The 16,678-nt window shown below is 42.5% G+C and overlaps 1 protein-coding gene across 5 annotated transcripts in view; it reads left to right on the top strand.

The window, feature by feature from the left end:
• LOC147034059 (fibroblast growth factor receptor 2-like) overlaps positions 1-12,211 on the top strand; it is a 297,765-nt gene extending 285,554 nt beyond the window's left edge. For 4 of the 5 annotated variants that reach the window (XM_085875924.1, XM_085875917.1, XM_085875931.1 and 1 more), the window contains 3 exons: positions 5,866-6,003; positions 10,485-10,590; positions 10,763-12,211. In XM_085875924.1, coding sequence (XP_085732050.1) covers positions 5,866-6,003; positions 10,485-10,590; positions 10,763-10,939 — 421 coding nt within the window. In that variant the 3' untranslated portion in view covers positions 10,940-12,211. Of the gene's footprint in view, positions 1-1,475; positions 1,645-5,865; positions 6,004-10,484; positions 10,591-10,762 lie in introns of those variants that run through there. The other variant, XM_085875946.1, reaches the window with a different exon arrangement.
• The last annotated feature ends 4,467 nt before the right edge of the window (positions 12,212-16,678 follow it).

Raw genomic sequence — 16,678 nt, 5'->3', positions numbered from 1 at the left:
GGCAGTGATATTCATGTCTCCGCAGGTTGTGAGCCGGAGGTCAATAGACGTCTCGGTCGGGCCTGGGGAGTCATGGATTCACTGGATCATGGGGTGTGGCGCTGCCGGTACCTGTGCGGGAGGACGAAAGTCCGAGTCTTCAGGTCCTTGGTACTTCCAGTCTTGCTCTATGGGTGCGAGACTTGGACTTTGACCAAGGATCTGAGACGGAGACTTAATTCCTTTGGTACCAGGTCTCTTCGGAGAATCCTTGGCTATCGCTGGTCGGATTTTGTGTCCAACGAGCGGTTGCTGAGAGAGACTCGGATGAGATTTGTTACCTGCATAGTCCGTGAGCGTCAGCTGCGGCTGTATGGACATGTGGCTCGTTTTCCTGACGCTGATCCTGCTCACCAGATTCTCTCAGCGAGGGAGTCTCATGAGTGGAGGAGGCCAGTGGGCCGACCACGTGCCTCATGGTTGCAGCAGGTTGACCATCATCTCAAGGAGATGGGGATGGGCCTGGCATCTGCCTGGGGGATGGCCAGACGGAGGCCCCTGGAGTACCGGCGGAAAGTGGACGCAGCGACGCGCTGTTCTGGCACATGCTCCCATACCTGACCTGATATATGTATATGTATATATATATATGTATATATATATATATATATATATGTATATATATATATATATATATATATATATATATATATATGTATATATATGTATATATATATGTATATATATATATATCTATATTCAGTGGCCCAACGGGGCTTGAACTCAGGACCTTTTGGTCCCAAGTCGCTGCCCTAACCACTGTGCCAACACCAGGCTCAGGAAAAATCAAATCTATGTTCACAGGTAATCAATAATCAGGGTTAACCCCTTTTGCCTTGAGAACTGTCTCAACTCCATTCTAGATTGATTTAATTAGTTTATGGATTATGTTTGAGTCAAGTCAATCTTTTCCCAACAGTGTTGTAATGCACTCCAGAGCCTCGTCAGACTGCTCACATACATTTTATCTTTCTCTCAAATGTATTCACCCTTTATTCGGTTCACCACCGAAGGTGGAAGGAGGTTATGTTTTCACCCCTATCAGTCTCTTTGGTTGTCTGTCTGTGTTCAGGATAGCTCAAAAAGTTGTGGACGCATCCAGATGAAATTTGGTGGGCAGGTTGGGTGTGTAAGAAGCACGAACTGATTGGAGTTTCGTGAAGACACGGATCCGGATACAAGAATTTTTTAAGTGATTCCACTGAACAACAAATTTCAAAAAAATTTTTTTACTGGAGATGTGTAAAGTGATTAAGACTAATTTTGGTACGCTGATTTCAAAAATCATAACCGTTTTGCTGTATCACGTCAGGATTTTCAGGAACAGAAATATTCCCATTGCCTAGAAGTCAGGATTTCAATGAAATTTACATATGTCTTTAACATGTCTATTTCGTACAATTGTTGTTAACTTGTGTTATATTTCTTTCTTTCAGATAAAGATGAGTAGGCGTTCCTGTACCAATCATCCTGACAACTTCTGTTATGTCTGTGGTCGGTATACCAAAAAAGATCAACAGCGAAGTATATCTACAGCAGTGAAAATAAAGGCCGCCTACTTTCACTACTTCGGGTGTAAGGTGGGGGACCAAGAACAGAGCTGGGCACCACACATCTGCTGCACAAGCTGTCACACAACCTTGACTCAGTGGTTGGTGGGCAAGCACGCGAGCATGCCATTTGCGGTGCCCATGATATGGCGTGAGCCGCAGAATCATCATGATGATTGTTATTTCTGCTGCACAAGCATCGCCGGCTTCAACAAGAAGAATAAAGGTCACATCAAGTACGCTGACTGCGTCTCTGCTCGTAAACCTGTGCCTCATGATGACGAGAACCCCGTTCCAACACCTCCAGCTGATCAGAACATAGCTGTAAGCAGTGGTGAAGAGGATGGTGATGATGAACCTTTTTGAACCCGACACTCAAGAATCACACCTTCTGAACCAGGGAGACTTAAATGATCTTGTAAGAGATCTCTCGCTGTCAAAGGCGAAGGCAGAGCTGCTTGGATCAAGACTGCAGCAGTGGAATCTACTTGAACCTAACACCAAGATATCCTTGTTCAGAGCACGTCACAGAGACATGGCTGAGTTCTTTGAGATGGAAGACACGATGACATTCTGCAGTGACATCAACGGTCTGTTGAAAGAACTTGGGTGTGATCACGATCCTGCAGACTGGCGCCTCTTCATCGACTCGGGGAAGAACAGCTTGAAGGCTGTTTTGCTCCACAATGGCAACGAGAAACCATCAGTCCCACTGGCTCACGCGTTCGGCATGACAGAGACCTATGAGACTATGCGGCAGCTGCTTGATTCCATCAAGTACAATGACTTCAACTGGCACATCTGCGGAGACTTGAAAGTGGTGGCGCTGTTGTTCGGGCTGCAGTCAGGCTACACGAAATACATGTGCTTCCTTTGTTTCTGGGATAGCAGAGACGACAAGAATCACTGGACGAAGAAAGATTGGGAAGAGCGAAAAGAGCATGTACCTGGTCGACACAACGTGAAGCATGTCGCCCTTGTCGACCCAGCCAAGGTTTTCCTTCCACCACTCCACATAAAGCTCGGCTTGATGAAAAGTTTTGTACGGGCAATGGATCTGAATGGGCGTGGGTTTTTATACCTCAAGGAAAAGTTTGGCAACACCTTGTCGGAGGCCACGATCAAGGCTGGTGTCTTTGTTGGACCGCAAATCCGACAGATTATGAAGGACGAAACTTTTCCGACAACTCTAAACCCCAAAGAGCTGGCAGCGTGGAGGAGCTTCAAAGCTGTGACGGACAACTTCTTGGGGAACGAGCACGCGGACAACTATGAAGAAATAGTGCAGCAGCTGCTGGAGTCCTTCAGGAAACTTGGCTCCAGGATGTCCCTGAAAATCCATTTCCTACACCAGCACCTGAACTTCTTCCCTGACAACTTGGGAGCAGTCTCGGACGAGCACGGCGAGCGATTCCACCAAGAGATTTCACTCATGGAGACGCGTTACCAAGGGCGGCACAACCCGAACATGATGGGCGATTTCTGCTGGTTCCTGCATCGTGAAACTGACACAGAGCAGCACAAACGCAAAGCCAAATGCCTAAAGCATTTTTAATTACATTCTAGTGGAGTTTTTCTGTAATTTCTATAATTTTGAAGCATTCATGATGAAATAAATGAATAAATGAATTTTTGTAAATTTCATTGAAATCCTGACTTCTAGGCAATGGGAATATTTCTGTTACTGAAAATCCTGACGTGATACAGCAAAACGGTTATGATTTTTGAAATCAGCGTACCCAAATTAGTCTAAATCACTTTACACATCTCCAGTAAAAAAATTTTGTTGTTCAGTGTTCTTCACCATTGAGAGACATGGCCACAAACGATATACAGCACGATATCTCAAAAAGTTGTGGATGGATTCAGATGAAACTTGGTGCATATGTTGGGTGTGTGACGAGGAAGAATTGATTAAATTTTGGTGAAAATCCGAATTTGGATCCGGATCCGACAATTTTTTAAGCGCTTCTTGACCATTCAGAGATTGGGCTAAAATGATATATAGCACAATATCTCAAAAGGTTGTGGACCGATTCGGATGAAATTTGGTGGACAGATTGGGCGTGTGACAAGAACGAATTGGTTTGATTTTGGTGAAGATCTGAATCCAGATCCAGACATTATAATTATTTAATTTTCAAAGTGATTCTTCACCATTGAGAGATAGGCCCAAAAACGATATGTAGCACTATATCTCAATGTATTGGGCCCGATATGTTTTCATGGAATCAGGTATTTCACGGTGGAGGTATGCGCTTCACCGAGTGCCCTTCTAGTTTATTCTGTAAAGACAAAGTGTTAGTCAATAATAACTAAACTAGTGTTCAGAGAACATAATACCCCATGCAGTGTTCAAGAAAAATACTTCAATTTTAACAAAATAACGATTTTAAAGATGGTTTAAAAAACAAATCCAGAAGTTTAACACCACTGAAGCAGTCTTATACACCACCATTATAAACTGTAACAAGTCTGAAGACTACGATAGTTCACGAGCGGTATTTGACGATGGCGATTGGTTCAGAAGTCAAGGATGAGACAATGTGATAATTTTTGACCAAGTTATAAAAATGATCAACATGATGTGGTACGAGTGACGGGTTATTCGCTGCAAAATGTCGAAAACCCGGTTTCGTTCAACAACTTTAAAAATTTGACCTTTGCATAACCTTTAAAGGTCACAAAACAATGTTGTGGACATTAAAATAAGGAAACAGGATACGTGCTATAGCTTAATGGAGTTAGTTCGAAGGTCGAAAACCTGGTTCGATTCCCACAACTTTGAAAATTTGACCTTCGTGAACTTTAAAGGTCAAAGGTCAAGGATTATGACCTTTGGTGCAAAACTTCCTCTGGAACATTCCAGGAACAATATAACGTCATATAGGCTATATGGCATTTCACACTCCTCGGATTATCCAAACTTTGATGATATCAACATAAAAACAAACTTGAAGGGGGCGCCACGGGCAAGGTGTTCGAGATAGAGCAAAATGGTTTCAACACTTTAGGTGGAGAATGACCTCAAGATTATGCATAAAAAATATTGTCATCCGAGCTCTCAAAGTTTTGGCGGTCGTATGATTTTTGTGTCAAAATTCGCAATTTTCTAAGTTCGTGACCTTGTGACGAAAATGAAAAATCGAGCTCCGTGGGGCTATGCAGGTGCCATTGGGTTTACCAAATCCCAAAATCCCTGCCAGATTCGACAAACCCCTCGGAGAAGATGCAAAATGAAATCGGCGACCCCCGAAAAACATGTTTTTTGGGCGTGGCTCCACCTATAATGGGCGCACCACGCCCATTCTCAGGAAAACACAATGAGATAATGATTATAAACCTCCCACCCAAATTTTTATCAGAATTGGATCAAAAGCCATGGAGCTTTGCTCCAGACAGACAGACAGATGCACGCGCGCGCACACACACACACACACACACACACACACACACACACACACACACACACACACACACACACACACACACACACACACACACACACACACCAATAACGAATATAGTGGTCACTTACTGACTCGTGAACCAATAAGACGACGTTGTCACATTTTAGGAGATAGAAGCTTTGTTGATCATCATAGAACGCGGCGTCAATCGGCCTCGTACATCGCCATATCGACGGCATCTTCTTCATCCCAATACTGCACCATCTCACATGCCACGCCCACTTCCCAGGGGCTGCATTTGACGACTCCGATTACATACACCACCCCATAGAACCACTATGTACAACCAGTACTGCAAAACTGGAGGTTCTTGGAAATATGATGAAGGTGATTTGTGTTCCACAGTGTTTAAGTATATAATTCAATTTACATAAAGGTTTAAAGTGGTTTAAAGGCATATAAATAAATAAATTGCGGTATTTACCGCACTTTTACCCAGTGTCTGTTATATCACCATGTCGTGTGGGTTCACCTGAAATTGTGGTTGTGGGTTCAAATCCACCTGAAGGCAGCGATGTTAAGGATTTGGATTCTAATATTAGAAGGTCACGCTTCACTTTGGAGAATTGCATTGTAACATTCGGATTGTCAGTAAAAACCTAGCTCGCTCAATTAAGGACCTTCAGAGAGGGATAATCTGCTTTGAGGGTGACTCTTATTCCCTTCCCTTGTTACAGGAGATCATTCAAAATAACTATGACCTCCTATACCATCCACTTAAAGATAAAATATTTTTTTTAAATCTGTTGTGTTTGACAGTCCAGCTGACTCTCTTCCCACTTTCTTCTTTTTCTCTGAAATGACAGCTGGTCGTTTGGAGTGTTGTTGTGGGAGATCTTTACACTGGGTGGTTCACCTTACCCAGGAATCCCTGTTGAAGAGCTTTTCAAGCTTCTCAAAGAAGGGCACCGAATGGACAAGCCAACCAACTGTCCCAAAGAACTGTATGCATTTGAAACCACTTCCTATTCATGTAAAGTGTATTCAAATATAGCACACTCTTAGAGATCCTCGTATGTGAGCAGAATTGCATAACAATGGGGGAATAGGGTGCATTGGGACATCATCCCCTTGGACAGCTATTATTACCTCTGCCACTGAAAACGAGCGGAGGTTGGTTTCACCTCTGTCTGTCTGTCTGTCTGAACAGGATATCTCAAAAAGTTGTGAACAGATTCGGACAATTTGGTGGAGAAGTTGGGTGTGTGACAACGATGAATTGACTCGATTTTGGTGAAGATCTGGATTTGGATACTATAATTTTTAGTGATTCTTCAGCATGGAGAAATGGGGGCAAAAACGATATGTAGCACAAAATTTCAAAGTCATTGACGGATTCGGATGAAACTTGGTGGACCGGTTAGGTGTGTGACGAGGAAGAATCGATTCAATTTTGGTGAAGATCCGAATCCAGATTCGAGAATTTTTAAGCGATTCTTCGCCATTGAGAGATGGGGCCAAAAACGATACGTAGCATGATATTTCAAAAAGTTGTGGACGAGTTTTTACAAAGTAAGGTGGATGACAATAACAATAGTGTAGCAGCATAGCAAACCTGTTATGCATTTTGTGATACAAGCACCAAATTTGGCACAAATGTACATTAATATGTTGAACATTTTCAGATATTGGGCCACTTGAAATTCTATCTTTATGTCCGCCAGATTGGATTTTAAAATGGCCGCCACTTTAAATCTACATTTGCGATTATCTCTGGACGTAATGCAGCTATTGACTTGATTCTGGTATCTAAATGTATTTTTGGGGACAAGGAATCCAATGGTACCATTTTCAACTTAATATTATCTATCACAGTCTGTTTTATAATTTTATTTGGAAATTATCTAGGCAAAAATATTGGATTCAACATAATACTTTGAAAAGAATGTCTTAGTTCTGTAAATGTCTTCGGTATAATACTGACATGCTACATGGTCTAGTATTTGAGGCTAGGTGTACTGGTATCTGAGGCTAGGTATATACCGGTACTGAAGATACGTGTACATAAACAGTGTCATGTTAACAAGTTCAGCATTGCCACAAGTACATGTATGTTGTTGACTCATCGTCATGTGCAGTCCCCTTCACACACACACAGGGGCTGTGCACTGAAGGGCAGCCTTTTTGCACTTGCAGCGCCTCACACACCCTTTCTTGCACTTGCAAGAAACCAGCTCAATGCAGCTGTGAGCTTCCTCAGTTAGCCTGGTCCAGTAAGGTGTGTACTGTCTTTCTCCAGTCCTTGACCAACCCCAGTTGGTTGGTGGAGGGAGCTCTGGTGCTGGCAGCAGTATCTGACCGCACACATGTCCACCTTGATACACTGCCCTCTTGACATGTTCCTCCAGAGCTGCCTTCGTTGGAGGGATGAGCTGCACATTGTTCTTCCTTGCGAAGAGTTTCCTCCTGGCCTTGTCAATGTCTGTGCATTTGCTGGTTTGATCATACAACAGGATCACGAACCTCTCGATGATGCGCATTGCATCGTCTGGTATGTCACGAGGTGCAGAGGACAGCAGCAGCAGCGCCTCAGTGAGTTCTGGCAGTACCGTCCAGACTGCCCACGCAGTCTTCTTGCCATGTCTATGAAAACTAGACACAGTGTCGCATCCAGTTAGAGCGTGGAACATTGGCAGTGCACGAGCCTTCTCTCGTCCCAATCCAGCTGCTTTTTCGTGTGCTGCTAGGTATCGGAAACTCTGGCCTGTTCCGAATGCCAGCCACAGTTTGTCTTCTGGTTGCAACTCCTGTGCCAGGGACACTGCCAGCACCAAAACATCGGTGTCTACAGTCCGGATGAGTATTGCATGGTGTCCATGCTGGACTGCGTGAGATGCATGCAGCAACATCCGACTGTCAGCTTCTTCATGGTTACATGGGGCGAGTGAGGTCACATCTGGCAGTAGTGGCTTGCTGAGCACTGCCTCTCCATCAGTAATGACGAGTTGCTTGTCCTCTTGGTCAAACCATTCCATGAGAGCTGCTGAGAGGAACCTGAACAGCTCGGTCTTGTTGCTGTCCACTCGTAGGAAGTTCTGCCAGTTTCCTGGTATGGCTGCGGCAGCCACCACACGTCTCCGCACACCTTGTCCCCGCTTTGCACGTGTACTACCTTTCAGTGAATCAGCAAGGTAAGTATCCCAGACCAGATCCAGGCGTGACACTGTTTGCAGCTTCGTGGACATATATGGGATGAAGATCTGTTGTGCATACTCTTCAAAGGTCTTTGATGCAGCCGGCTTCAGCATCTGGACGATGGCTTCTCCATCAAGCACAATACAGGTCGTGACAGGAGTCTCTGTCTTTGCGTCGGAGACTTCTTCCAAGCATGTGAGGAGATCACTCTTGGTCCCATTGCAGAGGCTTCCACCATCAGACAATGCAGGAGGACATGCCTGATTCTCGTGACAAAAGAACTCCTCAAGGTTTCCATCCCTCGTCTGGCAGCCAATGTACAGGTGTGCAAAGAGTTTACGGTCATTCTTGATGGAGGCGAGCTGTTGCTGACCTATGCTCTGGCTTCTTGGAGTGGAAGTGCTGAACACCTTCAGCTTGTTACGAGGAATGGGTGCGTCCACTGCCTTTGTTCTGTCCAACAGACACTCTCTGGTGAAAGCCTCGAACTGCTCTTGACCAATCCTCCTGGCATTCATCACGGTCTCCACAGCAGCAGGATCTGCGATCTCCTCTGTGTCCTGTTTGACTACATCCTGACTCTCCTCCTCGAATGGGTTGCCCATCTCCTCCATGACACCGACGAGAGAGCGAACATCTTTCACAAATGAGGCCTGTACACTTGGCGTCTGATTATGATGACGTGTGTCTGCTGTTTGCCGTCTCCAGTGTTGGTTCCCATCCTGGAATTCTTCGATCACCCTGGCAACTTCTGGTCCCGCAACCATCCAGCGACGTAGGGCACTAGGGTTGTCAGTGAGCCCAACTGCTCCACCGTCTCCTTTGATGCAGGCATTATTCTGCTCATGTGCCTGGTCATTCGGGATTGAAGAGAACACCCTCTGTGTTTTCTGAATGGTGAAGTGGCTTTCCCTGAATTTCCTGGCTACATCTGGGTGTCTGATGTTGTTACTGAGTTGTTACTAGTGATTTAGTGTTTGTTTGTTTTTTTATTTATATTTACAGAACTAAGACATTCTTTTCAAAGTATTGTGTTGAATCCAATATTTGCCTAGATAATTTCCAAATAAAATTATAAAACAGACTGTGATCGATAATATTAAGTTGAAAATGGTACCATTGGATTCCTTGCCCCCAAAAACCTATATTTAGATACCAGAATCAAGTCAATAGCTGCATTACGTCCAGAGATAATAGCAAATGTAGATTTCAAGTGGCGGCCATTTTGAAATCCAATCTGGCGGACATAAAGATAGAATTTCAAGTGGCCCAATATCTGAAAATGTCCACAACATATTAATGTACATCTGTGCCAAATTTGGTGCTTGTATCACAAAATGCACAATTCTTTTGAATATTTGGGCTAAGCCGCCCCACTACAAGCTGATTTGATTTTGGTTCATATCCGGACCAGATCCGGCCTATCAGTGGGATATAAAACGCAAACTGTTCAGCCTGGTGGAGGTATGCGCTCCACCAAGTGCCGTTATCGTTTGCCAATGATATCAGTATTAAGTACCAATCTGGCCAATGTTATTAATGATATGAAGTGCCGATACTTTCATTATATTAAGCGCCAATGCATTTGCACTTATTGATCAAAATATTGGCCATCACTATCATGAGAGGTGATGTCCTCAATGCATGTCAGTTTCCCATAAATGTTAAAATGTTTCAGCTTGGGTTACAATGTAGGTTTTGTGTTACATTTCAGACTATAGGTGTGCAATAATCTAAAATGTAACAAAAAGTAACACAACACTCATTTGAATATGTCTTATGCAATGTGTTTCTTCAATGTGTGTGCCGTCCCTTGGACAGACGTTAAGCTGGTGTCCCATCTGCTTGCGTTAGTTGGTGTACGTTAAAGATCACGTGTTGTCCTTCAAGAAGAGTAGACAAGCTATCGCCAGCACCATGAACAAATTACAAATTCTGACCCCAACCTACATGGAGAACTCCATTAGCAACATGACTACATTCTCAGCGAGAATGCAAACCAGCAGTCATTTGATGCACACAAATAAATAAATTGTGCTGATGCCTTGACCAAATTCCAAATCCATGCCGCACATCTGTCGGCAAATAAATGAGTCGTCAACCCCAAAATGTAATCGTTACCATGCAAATTGCTTTAGCATCAACTTTCATATCAGAAAAATTACTTCACATATCATGTGCTTCATTTTTTGTGGTTGAGGAGTCAAAATGATGACTGCTATCAATGTTTGCACATTTTCATATGCCTTTCCATAATGCTTTGCTGATAGTAATTTTACCTGCCTTGCAGATATGTGATCATGCGTGCTTGTTGGGCCGCAGCAGCATCACAAAGACCGACATTCAAACAGCTCGTGGAGAGCTTTGACCGCATTCTCAGCCTCACTGCTCAGGAGGTGAAAAACATCTCACACAAGTCTGAGCTATCCTCCATTCCCTCACAATAATTCATACAACTCATAATATACTGGATGTGTAATAAATAAATATATATAATGTGTGTGCAGTGTTCTATCAGTGTTAAAACAAGTAATCATTTTACTTTCCCTGCCAAAACATTTCCCACAGGAATACCTGGATCTTTGTGCACCGCTGGAACAGTATTCACCGAGCCTCACGGACAGCCACAGCACATGTTCATCAGGCGATGACTCTGTTTTCTCTCATGAACCTCAACCAGATAGCCTTTTCCATCAAGAACCCTCTTCAGAAGACCCTCCAGCTTCCGAAACCATACGAACTTAGTGCGATTACAAATCCCTCACGGTCACGCTTTTTATCTTTTTACACGTCATTCTGCAAATATTTCCACACATTTGTTGCCCAGATAACCCAGCAAGCTGAGGGACACCACACATGTTTATCTCAATCTCCGCTGAATCTGCCTTAACCACCTCTCCACTTACTGTTGCCTTAAGATGTCGCCGTGTGCGGCTATCTCTCCTCAATCAGGATGAGTCTAGTGAGTCAGTTTGACATCCCTACTACTCTTCTGGGCCGATGGAGAATGCTAAATCACAGCACCACCTTATTTGTGGTCGGAGTTGCCTCGGTATCATGAGCTCACCAGCATTTTGTACGAAGCCGCCATTTTGGACCAATCGCGACTCGGGGAAAAGAAAAGAAATAACAACTCAGAATTGCTTTCCACCTCAGCTAAGCCATATCAAAAAGAGTTTAAAGTATATATAATCTTTATTTTCTTTAAATTATATTTACCTGAGCATGCGGTGCTTGCTGCAAAGGTGGTTTGGGTTTTAATTTTTTTTTTTTATACATAGCCTGGTTTGAGAGGACGAGGGGTTGAGTGGTCATGGGTGAAGACAAATGAAAGTGAGGAACAGGACATTTCTGTTTTTCCTTTCTTTTAAATCTCCACTCTCCCTCAAAGTGCGATCACCTTTCGTCGTAATCCACGCAGATCTCTGGGACTGACCGACGTTGGGCTAAGCCCAACCACGGACGTGTCTCTTTGGATCCATTTACGCGATAAGGCTCAAAACGCCACCTTGTAAATGTATAAATATATAATATATTATTAATTTTGTACTAAACATTAATAATTACAAATCCATTATAGTCTGTACATGGAAATGAGTTTAATAGTTTTATTTTTGCAAATCGAAGCGGCCATTCCTGCCGTGGTTTTTGGAGCAAAAACGGTAAGAATGTAAAACACAAGTCACGTGTTAACTCCAACCATCGTTCATGCATTGGACATATAGCTTATTATTTAACCCACAGAAATGATCGTATACACCTATTTTAATATATACAGCTGTCAGTCCAGACATGCGGATAAGCATAAGCTGTTTTTGTTGGGACTTTGGATGCAAGCATCGCAAGCATCGCAAACATCATGACAACCTGAACAGTGTTCCTGTTTTAAAGTCTTGTTTATACTTACTGTGTACCGTATGTACATTCCAAACATTGTTAAGGAAAATATTAAATGTCGACGGGAGAGGCCCGACATCTAATTTATTGATAGTTTAAAATAAAAATGTTACAGTTTTATGCCGCTGGGTTTGTTTTTAATGATGGTGATAATTTCTTATTTATTATACCTTGAAGGATGAGTGAGTGCACACAAGTGCCCCCACGGTCCTGCAACCATGCACGCTTACCTGCACCCGTATGCACACACGTGAGAAAATGGATGATGATCTGCACTTTAACTTTAGTATTAAATATAGTGATTTACCTTCGAGCTGTCTAGTCTGGGTTTTATTCCTGACCCGACTATAAACTCAGATTGTTGCTTTGCAGGCAAATCAATATTCACAAACTTCACCTTCCCTTGGATATACATTCAGTTTGGGAGGGGGGAGGGGTGGAGTGGGGCATCTGCTTGCATCGATTGGTAGATGTTAAACATCCCACGGTGTCTTTCGATATGGATTAAGCGAGTTATCGCTGGCATCCTGAACGAAATCCAAAGATCCGTGCATTAATAGGGGGAGCGACATCAGATGCATAACCGTTCTACCTTCAGCAATGTTGCAAACCTGCAGTTAGTTACATGCTGCCAATCGAGAGAAGAAGACTAAATTGACACCATTTCTGACTTGTGATTCCATAAATCCTTCAATCTGTAAAATCTTTCCTTAAGGCCCAGTCACACCTTGACCTTTTTAGCCAGCTGATGCCGATTTTTGAAAAATTTGTCTAAAATGCTGGCACACGTCAAATACGTTATGGGTAAGTTTTGGAAACATTGAGAGCACGCTGAAAAACACTGCCATACGTCGAAGTACGCTTCTTTCATCGTTGTACTTTGTGGTTGTCCTCAAATTTTAGCACGCTTGAAATTTTACGACTTATGCCAGCATACGACTTACAAGTTCAGCTACGCTGGCTATAAATTGTAGGCACGTTATGCGATCGTTGACACACGTCAACACACGTTAATTGTAAGTTAATTATAAGTCGAAACACGTCGAGGTAATGCTTAGCATACCCGAAACTTATTTCTAACCTATGAGTAACGTGTTGTAGGCACGTTACGCGATTGTTGACACACGTTACTTGTAAGGTACTCATAAGTCAAAACACGTCAATGTAATGGTTAGCGTCAGTGTTCCAGACTGCCTGGTTTTTTTTTGGTTTTTTTTAATTTTTTTTTCTTCGGTATAACCGTGATGTTGACACTTCAATTTCTAGTGCGGTTATGATTTAAATCGTTGAGCGGCAGCCTATTAATTATATTGTATTAATATGGAATAGGCAAAGCCAATAAGCGAACATAGAATTCTTCTTACATTCGCTTCTGACTTTACCGATAACGTGTTCACAACTGTATACTTGCCAACTATACCATGGTACGTGTAAGCGCCGCAGTGCTGATGATTTTGACGCAATTTCCGGTTACTTCGGCCTGGATTCGGGATCAGCGATCAAATAATGTAAATCACGACTAAAAATTTTTTTTGATGATGTGGGAGATATCTTTATTAAAATTAACTTTGGGAAAAAAAATAATTGAAAAAAATAAATTAACTCACTCCTGGTTGAGAATAAAAGAAATTAAAAGTTCCGGAAATAGTTTCAAAATCACTCCCAGTAATGTTAAATACTAAATAAACACTTCCTGTCATGAAAAAAATCACTTTCGGAAGGATAGAATTAACTTTGGGGAAAAAATAATTGAATAAATAAACAAGCAGTCATAGACTGGTACTTACGAAATCGTCAACTTGACCTCGAACCTTGTCTAATAGAAGCTGTCTCTCGAGAAGGTAGCGACGCAAACCAGAAGTTTCTACGATGATTCTGTATCAAACCATCAAAAATCATAGCGTCGACCGAAGCAAAAATCTCCATTTCTCCATGCAATTATATGTTAACGTTACTCAATGACGCGTCTGCTCGAGCGCACTGCATCATGGGACAACCCGTGACGCGTCGAGTGAAATATTTTTTTATACAATCTTCAAACGTCTCCAAAACATCCGATTTTTACCAGAATTTCTACAACCGAGTTTTAAGCGTCCTAAGCGATCGCAAAAACCGAAGACAAAATTAAAATCGAAGTTAAAATGGAGTTGTAACGTCGAGCGAAGCAAAAATACTCCATTTCTCCACGTGAATTTACAGAATTATGTTTGACCTCACTGTGACCTTGACCTTTTACCGATTTTGACCAAAATCTCATCAGCACTAGCCATCACCCTCCTGAACCACGTGGTGTAATTTGACATTGGTAGCTTCTTCCGTTCTCGAGTTATCGTGCCTACAAACAAACAAACAAACGGAAGGCATCAATATACTTACAAAATCTTTAGATTTCGTAAGTAACAAGCAGTCATAGACTAGTACTTGCGAAATCGTCAACTTGACCTCTGACCTTGTCTAATAAAAGCTGTCTCTTGAGAAGGTAGCGACGCAAACCAGAAGTTTCTATAATGATTCTGTACCAAACCATCAAAAATCTAATGTTTTGGATGTTTGACCTCACTGTGACCTTGACCTTTGACCGATTTTGACCAAAATCTAATCAGCGCTAGCGACCACCCTCCTGAATCACGTGGTGTAATTTGACATTGGTAGCTTCTTCCGTTCGAGTTATCTGTACCAAACCATCAAAAATCGAATATTTGACCTCACCGTGACCTTGACCTTTGACCGATTTTGACCAAAATCTAATCAGCACTAGCCATCACCCTCCTGAATCACGTGGTGAAATTTGACATTGGTAGCTTCTTCCGTTCTCGAGTTATCGTGCCGACAAACAAACAAACAGAAACGGAAGGCATCAATATATTTAGGAAATCTTTAGATTTCGTAAGTAATAAACACTTCCGGTCATGATCTCCCGGCATGCATCATTCCCCATGACAAAAACTAGAAGGAAAAAAATACGGAAGCAAAATGGTCATAGCCAACGACACGGATTCACAATTGCCAGGGTATTGTTTTGTTTTTGTTGTTTCCTATTCTCTCATGTGCACACGTTAAGTAATATTCACAAGAAAGAAATAAAACCCAATCGTGTTTATACACCGCACAGCGTTTAACAACAACCGGAAGCAAAAGATCATAGCTAATTACACGGATTCCAAATAGCCAGGGCAATTGTGTTGTTGTTGTTTCCTATTCTCTCACGTGCACACGTTAAGTATGAAGCTCACTGCGTTCGCTATAACCGCACTAGAAATCGAAGTGTTAACATCACCGTCATACCGAAGAAAAAAAAATTAAAAAATAAAAATAAAAAAACCAGGGAGTCTGGAACACTGACGCCAACCATTACATTTGACGTGTTTAGACTTATGAGTAACTTACAAGTATCTTTTGTCGACGTGTGCCAACGATCGCATATCGTGCATACAACTTATTCCCATCGCATGCGGAACGTGTCATACGCCAAGTACGTCGCAAAATGTTTAACACGTTTAAAAGTACAAGACGTACTCCACTTACTACGACGTATGATAGCGTACTTTAGCGTTCTATTCACGTATACCAAACTTACCCATACCGTATTCGATGTGCGCCAGCGTTTTAGACGCATTTTTCAGAGGTTGGCATACGCTGGCAAGATCGCCAAGGTGTGACTGCGATGTTGACACTTCCTTTTCTCCGGCGGTTATGATTTGAATCATTGTGCGGAAGCCTTTTAATAGGCTACGCCACGTCATCGTCGGCGATACGTGCAGCGCGCTATGCATAAGTTAGACTATCGTTGGGCATAGGTTGTGAACGCCGACAACAGGCTAAGCATTCGTTGGTATAAGTTATCTATAAGACAACAAAACGTTCTGTGTGTGTTACTAATATGTTATGCATACGACCAACTCATTATGAATACGTCCGAATCTTTAAAAAAAAAACATCAAAAGTTCAGCGTAAGCCAGCGTTTTACATACATTTTGATACGTTGCCATTGCTGGCTAAAACGTCGAGGTGTGACTGGGCCTTTACCAACAGAATAACTTCATTGGTGGCATGTCATTCATTCAGTTCTCTGATGGAGTCAAATGACAGCAAAATTGGAATGATTAACCATAGTACTGGTGCAGTACCAGCAGAGGGTGCTGTATCTTAAATATGGCTCTTTGTTAGATTGGGACGTGAAGCAATAACGCCATATATGGATTTAGTTTGTGGATATCGAAGATCCTACATCATCCTTCAAAAAAGAGCAGAACATTGTGAACTGATATGCTGGTCAAATACCTCGCATTGCATTAAGTATATGACGAGCATGAACTACACTCGGAATAGATTGCTATTCACCCGGAGTGAAGTTGATATGGCAGAGGGAAGATGGGACAAAAGGTCGTTACTTGTGCTTGCATTGATTCCGAAAACGTTCTGGAAGAACTTGAGAGAAGAAGACGAGGTACACACAGCTGGCGGTGGCAAGATATAATAAACGTGTAAATTTGCTCAGATTTTGGAAGAAAGAATGAACTGTGTTTTACAATTTATGAGTTCTACAATCTCGCTGTTCATTCCATCATATGTTATACTTTCCATCAG

This window comes from Eptatretus burgeri, chromosome 1, assembly GCF_056783735.1.
Source record: "Eptatretus burgeri isolate ZD-2024b chromosome 1, Ebu_testis_v1, whole genome shotgun sequence".
NCBI lineage: Eukaryota > Metazoa > Chordata > Myxini > Myxiniformes > Myxinidae > Eptatretus > Eptatretus burgeri.
The sequence above is the reverse complement of the archived record's forward strand: the minus strand, read 5'-3'. Positions and strand labels throughout refer to the sequence as shown.